This window comes from Thunnus albacares, chromosome 10 (genome assembly GCF_914725855.1).
Source record: "Thunnus albacares chromosome 10, fThuAlb1.1, whole genome shotgun sequence".
NCBI classification, from domain to species: domain Eukaryota; kingdom Metazoa; phylum Chordata; class Actinopteri; order Scombriformes; family Scombridae; genus Thunnus; species Thunnus albacares.
In genome coordinates this window covers 10,437,874-10,452,191 of record NC_058115.1, presented here as the reverse complement: position 1 = coordinate 10,452,191, position 14,318 = coordinate 10,437,874, and the positions used below count along the sequence as shown (strand labels likewise).

The window sequence follows — 14,318 nt, the reverse complement described above, 5'->3', positions numbered from 1 at the left end:
AAAGAAACCTTTACATGTAAATGCACAAGAGTGTGTGCACAACATACATATCCAAGTAAACAAGCTCCCACTTTCATGCAGATGTTTTGTGTTTAAAGAGAATTCCAAATGGCACCATACGCGGGCCAGTTCATGCTTTTAACCCAAAGGGATCCTGCTGCAGGCTCCCTAATTGTGTGTGAAGCTGCCAACTGTTTTTTTTTTTTGTTTTTTTTCACGGGTGTGTGTTTAGTGTCTAACCATCCAGCTGACAAAGACACACTTTGATTTATTGGCAAACAGTTGAGCTAGTTAGCAGACTGCAGACACGAACAGAGTTTGCGTAAGTGCCTGTGAGTATAAATGCACATGCACTGATGATTGTGTGTGCGTGTGACTGTTTAGCACCACACAGAGAGAATGTCAAAGACGTAGCTGGCTGTTGGTCACACACATCTAATTTGCAAACTGGCTAGGAGTTCAAAGTTTCCTCGCTGAGTAACCATATATAATGACAAAAAAATATTCATGTCATCTCTTTCTATCATTAATGTCTTTACTTTGTTTGATTTTTTTCCTCTTTACTTGTTAGTTTTTTTTTCTTTTAGAATTTCCCCTGTCACTCCCTGTCTTTGCTTTTATTGCATAATTTGCTCACAAAATCCTCTGATCTGTTCAGCTCCAAAGGATCCTGTTGACACATGAATTATGGAATTGAACATTATTCAACAGTATTTCACGCTCCTCTTTACATTGTGTTGCTACGAATTTATTGGTGGGAAGTGCAGATAAGAATAAAACATGATAGTGACTCTGATTTGTTGTTGAAAAGTCTGATGCAATATTTGCTTACAACACAGCTGTGTAGTTCCACTTTATACACACTGCTCCCCTATAGAGTATAATAATTCTTATGCAGATATACGCATACTATCATGCTCAAATAAAGTCTTAGTTACTTTTTGCAGATATACAATAGAGATGCACTGGTTCTCTTTGGTTGAGCACATTAGCGCTGCTTGTGTATTGTCTTGTGGTTTCTTGTTGCTGGGCAAACACAGTTTAGAGCTTTGCTGTGCCCCACAGAGAAAAACCACACTTGGCTACATATTCATAGAAACTGTGGATACATTTGTGACTTGTTTTGATTTTTTTTTTCCGTGTAATTACCACAGATTCTGGGAGCAGCTTGTAGTGTGTGCGCATGTGTGCGTGTGTGTGTAGCACATGCTGTCAGAGGTGGTGCTGTTGTGGTCAGCTTGAAACAGAAGTTCACTGATTCTAAGTCGAAGCCATGTTTCACTCGACTACACACATACACCACACCCTGGCGGAATATGGCCAGTGGGCTCCTTCAACCCAAATGAGTGACATGCACGACCAGCTTCAGCTTTTAATGAATTAGTCATAACTGTCATCATCAATCAATCAATCTATCAATCTCTCAGTCACTCCAGCACAGCTGCCACAGGGGCATGCATTATGCATAGTCTGTTAGTCTGAAAAGGGAGACAAACTACTCATTTCAGATGCATAAGTTTGTGTATAACTCTAAGGCACCTTTTGTAAGGTTATGAAGCGTTACGGCTCGGCGATGCTAACTGCGAGGTAGCAGCTGCGTGAGCGAGTTTAGTTTTCTGATGGAGTGACTAGCAGCTATCTTTGACTTCCTGACAGCAGACCATCAGTTGATTTTCTCTTGTGTTCTCTCTTTCCCTCAGACTGATACATGTCACCATTGATTCGGTAACTGGACAACTTCTACCTGTTGTGTGACTGCTCTTTTAAATGTTGTTTAGTTGAGTGGTAGTTTAATTAAATTCTGAATTTGTATGCAAGTGTTCTTCTTTTCTTTGAAAGGGGTAGAATGACAATGGGCTCATTACTTGTATTGTTTATATTCATTTCGACTCTTCGACTTTTTTTACTGCAAGTTAAAATAATTTTAGGAGTTTTAGCACAGTGGGAAAAAAACCTGTTTATGTGCATGCATTAAGTATTCATCATGTTATCATCTAAGGATACACCATTTACTTTAAGGTTACGTCTTAATTTTAGGTTTAGGGTTAGAATCATAAGTTTAGTACAAACTTCTAAGGCATTAGCCTAAGTCAACACAGGACAATGTCCTCACAAGTATAACAGTATCAGTTTGTGTATGTGTGTGTGTGAGTGACAGATTCATACATGAGGAAAGTAATTGCTCCAGCAGTTTATCTTTACCGAGTCACAAACCGTGCAGCAAGAGGTTGAAAAATTACATTACATATTAAGACCAACATAAGTGTAATTCCACAAAAACACAATGTTGTTATTCCTCAAGACCATTTCAAAAAAGGTTATTTCCAATGACAGTGGATTCACTGTTTAGAGATGAATGTAGTACATGTTTGAAAAGTGAATGCAGTTCTGCAGTTATTATCTTCTTTGTTCTGACTGTCTCAACTCTTTGGAATCACAAGGAGCTTGTTACAAACTCTGAGGTCAAACAGCGAGATGAAATATGTAACGTGTATCCTCAGCAAAAATGCTTTGACTTGCACACTTCACACCTCGGCCTCCCATCCTACTTTTGGTGGATTCATAATTAATGATCTATAAATGAATAATGCATTTTCATTTCACCCACTCCAGTAAAACAAGAATTTGTGGCGTGTGACCATGTCTACTCAACTTAACACAACTGTTTGCCTCCCAACAATTGATCTCCCCCTCTCTTCTCTTCTCCTCTCCTCTTCTCTCCTCACTCTCCCCTCCTGTATAGATTTCTACGATCCCACAAAGAATGAATTTTCCATACACCTGCTTACCTCCATTCACTCGAATCACCTTTTTTTTGTCCCCACACTGATCATCCAGTTGCTCGTACCATCACTTTGCCCAAAAGTGAGACGATCCATTAATCAGCAAATAGTGCATTACCTTTGTAATTAACATTCAACTGAGTTTCACCCAGTAATATTTCATTAGTTTATATGCAAATAATTTTGAGCGATTGCCTCATTTGGTCTGTGAGTGCAATGATGTATTGGTCTGGTGAAAGAATTTGTGTGCGTATGTGTGTGTGCATGCTCGTGTGTGCGCCCCCGTGTGTGTGTGAGTGTGCATGCACTCATACTGTAGGTTAACACATTTTCATGAACTCTCTCTATCTCGCTGTCTCTCTAACACACATACACATATAGTTTCTCTCAGTCACAAACACACATAAGCAAATGCACGCATGCAGACACACACACGCCCATGATAGATGGCTAGGCCATATATCCTTGTGCTGGGTTTTTAAAGGCATTAAGCTCTTTACTCACAACAAACTAATTTCAAATTCACTGCACTCCATCAAACCTGAGCTGACTGTTAAAATAGCCTGGTCTCAGTTTACCTGAAATATACCTGCAAATACTTGAGGGTTGCACCTAAAACCTGTTCTGCATGTTTATTTCTCCAACGTACAAGACAGCTTAGAAAATAAAGCTTTTAGCATTAATTCTGCAAACTCAGTATTCTGAGCCACCTCTTCCAGCTGACAGCTTCCTTTGATCCTATTTTACCTCAGTTTACTGTCATTGTTTAGTTTTGTCACTTAAAGGCCATTCAGTCTCGTTAATGAGGCTAGCTAACCAGTTCATATTTATGCCTGTACTCATATTTGTATCATGACAGAATAAGAAAATACAGACATTTCAATCAAAACACAAAACAATTATTAACAGACACATAAGTAGTCTTACTATTGTATCAACCAAACTGCAGCAGAGTGTATCTCCAAAGTCCGCAAGCAGCAAAGCATCCACAGGCTAACAAGCTAACAGGCTAACAAGCACTGAGTCAACTGTCTATAGGCTAACAAGCTAACAAACATTGAGTCTAATGTCTCCAGGCTAATAAGCTAACAGGCTAACAAGCACTGAGTGTACTGCAAGCCCCCAGGAACAGTGCCAGGCTGTGAAGTCAATTGGACATAGCGGCCAAACTGTGTAATTACAAGTCACGTGATGCCATTGGGCCCAAAAAGACTTTTTCCTATAGACTTACATTGTCAAAGAGACGTCTGTAAGTCAGCAGATAACTTTTTTGAGCGTCACAATCCCCATGAAGTGACTCGCTATCAGAATTCAATCTGTTTGGTCCGATCACGTTTCAAAAGTCTAGAAGAGCCACATGACTGAATTATTCTAACCCCATTCAAGTTAAACTGGAAGTAGCCGGCTAAGGCGACAAAAGTCACTGGTGTACTTGCTCTTTGGGCCCCACAGATGGGGAAGCAATGTGGAAGAAGTTGAACTTATTTGGCTTCATGCACCACTGAGCAACTTTCATAGGAATGAATGGGGCCCTGCCTCCAACGCTGTATCCAGTTCTCTTATACATCCATGGTCTCCTGTCTACAGGCTAACAAGCTAAGAGGCTAGAGGTGAACACTGTCTGACTGGTACATGAACAAATCTGGCGAGCCCCTGGGCTTCCTCTCGGTATTCTTTAGCACGAGCAGCAGATTGGTATTTACAGGACATGTCGAGGGCAGCAAGTATGTCCGAGAGCTTTTATCAGTACTAGCAGCAGGGACGACGCGTCTCCACTTCCTACCTCTGTGCAAAAGTTGAAGCCAAAATGTATCCTTTCTAGAGCTGCCATCTTGCTTGTGTGGCGTCATTTGAAGCCAGAGTCTGCACAGTAGAGTAAGTTGGGGAGCTGTCGTGATGTCCATATTTATATACAATCAATGGTACAGATTGCTGATTGTATATGGAAGGCAGCTCCCAAAAAGGAGATATTTTGGCTTCACTTTTGCATAGCTGTAGGAAGTGGAGACATATTGTCCATATTTATATACAGTCAATGGTACAGACCCTTTTCGTATCAAACCTGCAAAGGAATCAGCACTTTGGATTTGTTTGTTCATCTTATACCAGAACTATCTACTGATGGTTTTATTTTTTCATCATGTTGGTTCACACATAGGCACATATGTTGGTGAATGCAGCCATTTTTTATTTTCAATATTAGTCGTGTGACAATGTGTTTGATAAATCAGCTTCCAGACTAACAAAGTAAAAATCAGCTGGTTTAGGGATGAATAGTGAAGAATGTAAATAATGTCAACATCAGTGTAACTTTGCTCCAAAGATTTCAGTTTTTTTCTATTTTTAAAATATTTTTTATATTTGTAAAACTTAAGGACAAGCCTAAAAAAATGATTTTAAAGTCTATAGGCTGAGTGGGAATGCAAGGGTGGGGCCAGCGGGAGAACAAAACGCATAATGCGGAAGCAAACCTGGCAGCTAGAAAGCTTTTTTTATGCGCCAGGCAAGACTTCTTTTGAAACCTGCAAGGACACCTTCCTGTACTGTTAAATATAAGAAACATCAGGAAATAAAAGTACACTGTTAATGAGAAGTAATTATTAGTGGTCTGTAAGTAGGAGAGTGTAGACATTGGTAAGGTAAAAAATGTGTATATGACAAGCATTTTAAAAAATATGACATCTATCATTTTAGATCAGAGCACATACCTTACCAAAAAGGTACCAGAATGTATACAATTTATTGTCTGTAAAGAATACTTCACACATATCAAATGATTTGAAGTAGAAAATTAATTTATTACACACTTAATTGACATTAGCCTTAATTTGACACGAAGGGTGAGTTAAGTATCCCACCAGCTCCCTTTGTCTTCGCCATGTTGTGTCCCTTCAACCATCATTGAAGCACTTGAAAAGAGAGTGAAAAAACAGAGTAACAATTTTCCTTGTTTTATGAATACTTTAATTTGTGCAAAAAAATTACACCTGCATCACCTGTCTGCCTTGAATGTTTTGTGTAGGGAGATGTGCAGCGTACCTCTGAGGGTTCCAAGCTTGTATGGTGTTAAGGGAGGCTTTGCTTTGGTATTTTTTGTTGGGTATTCCTTCCCAAACACTCTTCTTCCCCTCAACTCTCCTGTACCCCAGATGGCGACAGCCAACTCTTCTACAAAGAGTGAGTCCTTTGTTGTGGAGTGGATTCCTCTACACACCTCCTCGCGCAGCCAGATGTCTTTTCCAATGTGGATCTGAAAAAAGTAATACTTTGCAGCTTATTTCTGAGTGATTAATCTCAGCTAAATACCTTTGAACACAACAAATTAATCAGCAACCAAAGCTTGAAATGAAGAAATGTTTGTACATTGAGGGCTTTATGTAGTGAAACATTTTTCAAAATGCTGCTAGGTGAATTGAGAGCTTAAATACAGCTAATAATGGAGTTACAATTGTTAAGTGAACAGAAAGGTTACTCCAAACTAATGATAATATAGTTCTGTGTCCTCTTGGTGTGTATTGCTAAAATGTTAGCCATAAGCAATTTTTAAGCCTAGATTATATAAAACTAATGTTGCTAGTGTTTTGGAGTCTCTCTGTCTCATTGTGGTCAAATTGCTTAACACAAACTACATGTTTATTTACATATTTGCCATTACATCACTGCAACTTATTTACTAATTGCATCAGTCAGTCCAAGGTTATATTATTGCCTCTGTCTGTGTGACCTTATGTTTGTCTGTTAGTTCAGTAACTTGACAAAATGGTCACTAATTTTGTGGAGAGAGTTTTTATACCATGCCTAAGGACTGACACACAAGTGCTCACATGCACACTACTGATTTGGACACTAATTTCAGAGTGAGCAGTCAAAAACAAATGACTCAAGAACCTGTGGAAAAAATATGTACTATGTATGTATTGTTGATTGCTGGTGGTGTCAGAGGTGCAATGGTTGGTTCACAGAGTCGAGAGGTCACTGATTCTTTCTCCAAAGAAAATGAATATACAACACAAAGAAGGGGTAGAAGAAAAAGCTCAACAATAGTATTAATTAATATAACATTGGATATCTATCATTAACAAGACTAAAGGGTCTGTAGCAATGACAGCAGCCCTGTGAGACTGTAACACTTATTACCCACCAGAATAAAAAAAAAAAAAGGTAAATGGATGAAAAATGGAGAGACAGTCTACAAGTGAATATTGCTCCCCTTCCTCACTGAAATGAATAGAAAGTGAATTTCAATGTGACTGCACCTTAATAGGTTATATGTGGGCCTATTGTGATGGGCTGATTGTGTACAGGTACAAATTTCAGTATACGACAGATTGTGTCTGTTTGTGTCTTTTATTGTAGTAGCTGATGAGGATTCTAATAAAAAATAAACAGAAAAGCTGAATTGGCCAAAAACTACCATTATGCTTTAAGCAATTTGTTTGCAATTGAAAACAAATGTACTCACTTTGAGAAAAGACGTTTCAGCAGTTCAAGATTTTGTTGCAATGTTAAGTTAGCATTTCTGTAAGAGGCCGCCTCCCCTTCCAGTTACATTTACAGTTCTCCAATTCAGCACAGATCTGGGGAAGGCTACAAAAAGAAATCTGCTGCATTGAAGGTTCCCAAGAGCACAGTAGCCTCCATAACTCTTAAATGGAAGAAGTTTGGAACAACCAGGTCTCTTCCTAGAGCTGGCTGCCTAGTCAAACTGAGCAATCAGGGGAGAAGGGCCTTTGTAAGAGTGGTGACCAAGAACCCGATGATTATTCTGGCTGAGTTCCAGAGATCCTGTGTGGAGATGGGAGAAACTTCCAGAAGGACAACCATCACTGTAACACTCCACTGATCTGGGGTTTATGGCAGAGTGGCCAGAGTGGTCTCAGTGAAAGACACAGGAAATCCTGCTTGGACTTTGCAAAAAAGCACCTAAAGGACTCTCAGACTGTGAGAAACAAGATTCTCTGGTCTGATGAAACCAACATTGAACTGTTTGACCTCAATCCTAAGCCATATCATTCTAAATGTCATGTCTGGAGGAAACTAGGCACCGCTCATCACCTGCCCATTACCATCCCAATGGTGAAGCATCATGGTGGCAGCATCATGCTGTGGGGGTGTTTTTCAGTGGCAGGGACCGGAGATATCCTTAATGAAAACCTGGTCCAGAGCACTCAGGACCTCAGACTGGGCCGAAGGTTCACCTTCCAACAAGACATGACCCTAAGCACACAGCCAAGACAGCACAGGAGTGGCTTTGGAACAACTCTGTGAATGTACTTGAGCGGCTCTGGCCAGAGTGCTGACTTAAAATAAATAATACCAAACACTGAGTAGCATAGATGTATCAGACTTAATAGAAGGCAATTTCAGAAATATGACCTTTTCTTTTGTGTAAAAAATAAACATACAGTTGATTTTGCACAATTTAGACCATTACATACAAATAGTATATATACTATTTGTATTTAATGGTTCAGTGTTAATAAAGAATCATAACATGTTAAGTAGTTACCGTTCTTCTTGATCGTAATCGTTGTCCATAGCAGTCACCATGAGCAGCACAAATGCATTGGACAAGTCATGTTTAGATGCTGAAGTAGGCTTGCAAAGCCAGGAGCAACACCTGTAAAGCTGCGATGTAGTCCTCCATTGTTGTTGTGCTTGAAGTTGGCATTAGTGTTGCTAGGAAACTGGAGGCGTATACAGTTACGTAATGACGTGGTTTTTTTTTAACTGACCTGCTACAGTATTTACAGATTTTAAAGGGAAGGGATGGCTTATCCCTTAAAAGGATCTTACTGTCAACAAATCTTATGTGCAGAGTAAAACTAACCATGAGCCACATCGTTGCACTCATTCTTTTTCAAGAAGGTGGTTCTGTTACAAAACTTTGCTGGCTTATTGTGCCACATATCAACCTCTTGACTTTGTGGTTAAGTTATTTACAATTTATCGTGTAGCATAAAGTCAAGAGGTTGTGATATTTAGCACAACAAGTTAGCTTAGCTCTAAACGGAACATAGTTCCTGCGCATGCACAGTGGCATCTGATGTACTGCTTTCCTGACAGTTCAAATTTTATCAGCGTTGTTTGTCTTTGAAACTCTTTCTGAAAAAAAAAAAAAGCCATTGCCTTCTGGGTGAAGGAACATGCCACCCAGTGCAGTGGTGTGTCTCACTGATGTGTTAATAATTTTTAGAAAACAATGGACGTCTACAGCACAGAGGAATAACATATATCAGGCTTTGGATACACACACAATACTTGTAAGTTGGATCAATTCATTGTTGGTTTTGGCTCTGCACATAAGATTTATTGAAAAAAGAAAAATATAGAAATCACTAGCTTTATCCTTCCTTGTTTTTGGTTTTTGTAGTCAAATGACTGACAAAGGTTAAAAATTAGAAAAACATGCCACAGTACCACAGTCCTGGATGGCGGACAAGTCAAACATCTCACACAGGCAGAGCACCAGACTTTTGGTTGTGATTACATTCGAGCAAAGAGATGCAATGACTGGTGTGTCAGACTGGCTGATGGATCTGGGGGAGAGTTGCATCAGATTCTCTCTCATGATGTAGATGTAAAAAATGAACTTGCCTTGCTTTTCATCTCATTTTACACACTTCCCACAAGGGGTGTCTGAGCCACACATTGCCTGCATCAGACAAGGTGATAGATCACAAATGCAGCTGATTGCAGTACAGAGATTATTCCACAAGTGTCTTGTCAGAGAATATGCTGAGAAAGTGTTTGTGTGAGACTTACCTATGCAAACAAGTAAATGCTATGTAGCTAAGAGTGTCAACTACACCACCTCGGAGAATTTCACCCCAAGGAAATTCTGCACACAACAAAAAGGGCCGTCACAATGGTCAACTAAAATAAAACAAAATGCACACACACACCACACGCACACCCAGTTGGCCAAAAGGAGGACACAACAAAGGGAGGGAATCTACAAATACAAGCAAAAAAAAAGAACAGAAACAAAAACACATACTGCTATATTATTACAGTGAACTCAGTAGCATTCCTAGTGTCCTAAATGGACAGCTTCAGTTCACTCCTGGCTGAAGTAAGCATGGACAGAGCTGCGCAGCCGAACTAGTTGCAGTGAAAAAACAAAACACAAAATAAATAAATAAATAAAAGTAAACGCAGTCCATATACCATAGAGTTGTTGATATGCAGAGATGTAAAAACACAGAAACAACACAGTTGCTGCAGAAATGTAACTACACAGCTGATGTAGTGATGTAAAGATGTAAAAAGTACTTGCAGCACTTGCTCAGGGAGAGGGGGCTGGGACTTTGGAAAGGGCCACCCACTGTAGTGTGCAATCTGGCTTCAAAATTACCTGCAAAGTGTTCGAAACATTAAAATTACTGAGAACTACACCTGAATTAAAAATAATGTAAACTCATGTATACATACCAAAAAGAGCGAAGGTGTAGCTTCCCTGCAGCGGGAGGGAAAGAGCTGCAAAGCTGCAGATCAATCACTATCACAGCAGACCAGAGACCAGAGACCGAAAAAAAGAGTTACATTTAGCTGGAGGCCAGATTAAAGCTGCCAAAAGTTAGCGAGTTAAGATTGAGCCAGCCTACCTCAACCAACACGAAGCTGCGTTAAGCAAGGGCTCAAAGAGAGGCAATATTACTCTGGGTCTGCGGCCAGGAAATGAGTGGACCATGCTGTGAAATAAAGGAGCAGAAGCAGATATAATGCCAATGGCACACGCTATGAACGTGCAGCACAAGTAAACTGTAAAAATGCACACCTTACAATTGCTGGGAGACCAGATTGCGAGGAAACACAGCAAACATGCCAGTGCGCCAAACTGCACGCGCCAGGAAACTGAGCTCCAGGAAGAGACAGGTCTCCATGGAGCGGTCACCTGCCTAGATATGGTACTGAATGGCGCTATGCAGTGATCAGTGCACAGCTGATTCATTGAATCCAGCTTTGTTACAACTCAATGAGCAGGAAGACAGGAGGAAAACCTAATCTGCCACATATGCAAACAAGTAAATGTTATTTAAACAGTGTTTTAGCATGCTATTAGCTAACAGAACATTTCACTTAAGGCGCATTAAGATGCAGAGTCTGCAAAGATTTTCCCCCTGTTCGCTGCATTGTCCCTGGGTTTTGAGAACATTTTTATGAATGAATATGAATATTAAACTTGATTTTAACGGTCTGCTTGTAATCATCTGGAGCAGGGTGGCAGCAAACAATTATTTTCATTATCATTAATCTGTTGATTATTTTCTCAATTGATCGATTAATTGTGTGGTCCATAAAATGTCAGAAAATGGTGAAAAATGCCAAAAGCCCAAGATAATGTGTTCAAATTTCTTGTTTTGCCCCGACCAACAATCCACATCCCAAAGATATTCAGTTTACCAAATTTGAGAAGCTGGAATTAGAGAATTTGGACATTTCTTTCTTAAAAATGACTAAAATGATTAATTGATTATCAAAATAGTTGGTGATTAATTTAATGGTTAGCAACTAATCGATTAATTGAATAATTGTTGCATCAATGACAATGTTTGTTTTCATTTGGCTTGAGTTCAACCTGCTAATTTTAAAAGGACAGTGGTGAGCTGAAGGAAGGCGACTGGTGCCATCTTCGCAGTCACAGTACAAGCGGCTGTTAGCTTCTAGCTAACGACATAGTTGTGCTGCTAGGGGAAAAAGTATGAGCAAGTTTAGATGGGTGCCTTGTTTCTGTATGTCTTAAGACCTTCACACACTGGGGACGTTTATTTTGTGTGATTAATTTGCATGTCATTATATTTTTTCAAACTTGTTTTCATCATGAGTATGTTCACACAACACGAATATTATGTGGCAAAAAAGCGATTCGTTTTTTTTCAGAACAAGGTCGATTTTTCTGAGCTTTCCCCTATCAAATAAAGGCATCAACCAATCATGAAGCATAATCTGCACAGACAGCTGTTTATCGTGAAGGCCCACATGGGGTGTTGACGCGAGACGCAAATATCCTGCTGTATGTGTTTTGAAAATGTTTACTGTATCTACATTGATTGATCAAGATCATTCCTGTCTGTCAGTGAACTCACCTGTTTCACTGCAGGCAGACAGGTAGGCTCGCTCACTATAGTGAGCAGGGAAGTAAAGCCAATTAATCAATATATTGATTCATGTATCATGTATCATCCTATGCATCATCATCATGTATTTATAAATGCAAACAATGTTGATTTCTTCCCATGGAGCCAACATGAAAACTATTTTGGTTCAGTAAATTTCTGCTGTCAGTCAGCCTGATGAAGGCAGTTTGCCTGGCTGCTGTCCTCTCAGCTCCCCAGGAGTTGCTGCTGACAGATGGCTGCTTCTGTGGACAGAGATGCTGAATGCAGGTTTGAGATCATCAGATCTTGTCCTCCTCCTCCTTCTTTGACAAAAGAAGAGGAGAGCGTTTTATCCATCCAATCCACACTGGCTTCGACCTGCGCTCAGCATTTCTGTCCACAGAAACAGCCGTCTCTCAGCAGCAGCTCCTGGGGAGCATCTTAGTGTCATTAAAATCATAGGAGAAAGCAGGTATATTATCTTCTCTTTGATGTGATGATTATGTGTTATAAATGCAGCTGGAGAGATAAACATTCCCCTGAAAATCAGCTTTAATACTCTTGATTTAGGTGGTATATTAAAGTAATATGTGAGATAGAACAGTTTGATACAACTAATGTAGGAGAGATGTAGCATGTCAGGTTATGATGCATCCATAGGGTCGTGTAAGATCTTTACTGCTTCAGGGGGGGTCACACGCATGATGAAGTTCAAAGAGAGTGCTTCTCTGAAATTTGTGTTGGGCCCCAAGAAGGCAAGGGAAAGCTCTAACAGGTCATGTTTGGGTTGTTTATGTTAATCTTAGAACCAAGCATTGCTTCAATGCAAGTGCAAATTTTGAATCTTGACCAGTGATACATAGTAAATGAAAAATCAAATGTCAGTGTATAGATTTTGGTAAATACTGCACATATATTCAAAATCTCAGGCTGATTTATGCATTTGTCTACACAGAGATATATATAATATATATATAATATTGAATTTTTAAGTTTGACTGTATCTAGCTTCACCTGCCTGACACAAGCTTACCAAGTTGGCCTACCTGTTACACCACATTGACTTAGCTTCACCCAGCTTTTCTCAGCTGGCCAACCATCTACTTCTGCTTGACACTAACCTTTCCAAGCTGCCTGACTAGCCTGACCTGTGGCCCAGAGTGACCAGTTCAATAAGGATGGCCAACCAGCTGTACGTGCCTGTCACCAGCTTGACCAACCCGGTTAACCAGCATAACCGGCTTCAAACCAGCTAAAACCAGCGACCAGCTTAAGCTGGTTTAAGTTGTTTTTTTCAGCAGGGTGAAGAGGATCCTTCAGTCAGTAGACGTTAGACTGATCCTGACTGCCTGTCTCATTCACTGCACAGCTTGGCCTCAAAATACTGGCTTTGAGTAGGTCATTTGAGTGAACCTATTATATCCTGAAGGTCAAGCATCATGATTATCTTAAAGGACTCTTCTAGCCCTCCATGCCATTGTGCCTAACATGTGATGCATCAAGGGCTTGTTGGACACAGTAGTAAAAGTCAACATAATGTCAAATTCAGTCAGTGCTGTAGAAATATATCGTGCTCTGTTATTAAATTGCAACAATTTAAACTGTGAAATCCACATAGTAACAGTAGAGGTCATTCAACAAAAAGTATTTTTGATCATGGATATATGGTATAAAGGAAAACAAAAAAGAACCTTCACATCAACTTGTGTTGAAAATTTACTGGAGTTTGTCACACTGAGTTTACACAGAATTAAGGAAATACCGATGAAAGGAATTCCCCTAGTTTTTGTGTTTATACATTTAGTCATATTTCCAAACAAACAAGGGAATTATATTTAAGTAAGCCTACCAAATTAAGCTTATCTCGAGTATCTTTATCTCAGATAGTTTCACAAGACAACGCAGATTCAATAGAGAGGGATGTGGGACAGCAAAGAGGAAGCCAAATATTAACAACAAAAGCTGGTTCACTAGTCCAACCATGTGTATGTTGTAGAAGTTGCAAAAGCAAATACATTTTTAAAGAAACATGTTTTTTGTTAACAAAACGAGGAAATATTTTAATGAACATATTTGCCAATTTATAAAAAGACTCACTGGCAATGAAATTAATTAACATTTACATTATGCCATTTATTTGGCAAACGCTTTTATCCAAAGTGACTCAAAAGTGAGGCAAAACAATCAAGCAGTGACTCAAAAGAGCCGTGGTAGTAATTCTCAAATAGTTGACCAGGTACAAGTGCAATGAGAAGGATGGAGGTATACAAATGCATAAGAAATACCATAATCAACAAGAAAGTACTGTAACAATTTAAAAGGCTCAAGTGTTGAGGTGTTCACAGAAGCGTTGAGTTTTCAGGCATTTCTTGAATGCACCAAGGGAGTCAGCAGACCGTGTGGAGCTGGGTAGTTTATTCCGCCATTGGGGAAC

At 39.6% G+C, this 14,318-nt stretch overlaps 1 protein-coding gene across 5 annotated transcripts; it reads right to left on the bottom strand.

The window, feature by feature from the left end:
• Positions 1-5,557: 5,557 nt before the first annotated feature.
• Positions 5,558-10,885, bottom strand: LOC122990485 (BEN domain-containing protein 5-like). 5 transcript variants are annotated; one of them, XR_006405377.1, is made up of 6 exons: positions 10,569-10,885; positions 10,391-10,477; positions 10,218-10,284; positions 10,059-10,140; positions 5,823-6,033; positions 5,558-5,692 (listed from the first exon to the last, which is right to left on the bottom strand). XR_006405377.1 is itself a non-coding variant. In XM_044363851.1 (3 exons), exons 1-3 carry the CDS (start codon positions 7,869-7,871, stop codon positions 5,682-5,684), a joined length of 255 nt encoding a protein of 84 aa, XP_044219786.1. In that variant the 5' UTR covers positions 7,872-8,285; the 3' UTR covers positions 5,558-5,681. The 5 variants fall into 5 exon arrangements, 1 of the variants encoding a protein (XP_044219786.1); XR_006405376.1 differs by having other exon boundaries at positions 10,564-10,884; XR_006405378.1 differs by lacking the exons at positions 10,059-10,140; positions 10,218-10,284; positions 10,391-10,477; positions 10,569-10,885 and adding exons at positions 7,839-8,000; positions 8,293-8,991.
• Positions 10,886-14,318: the final 3,433 nt, after the last annotated feature.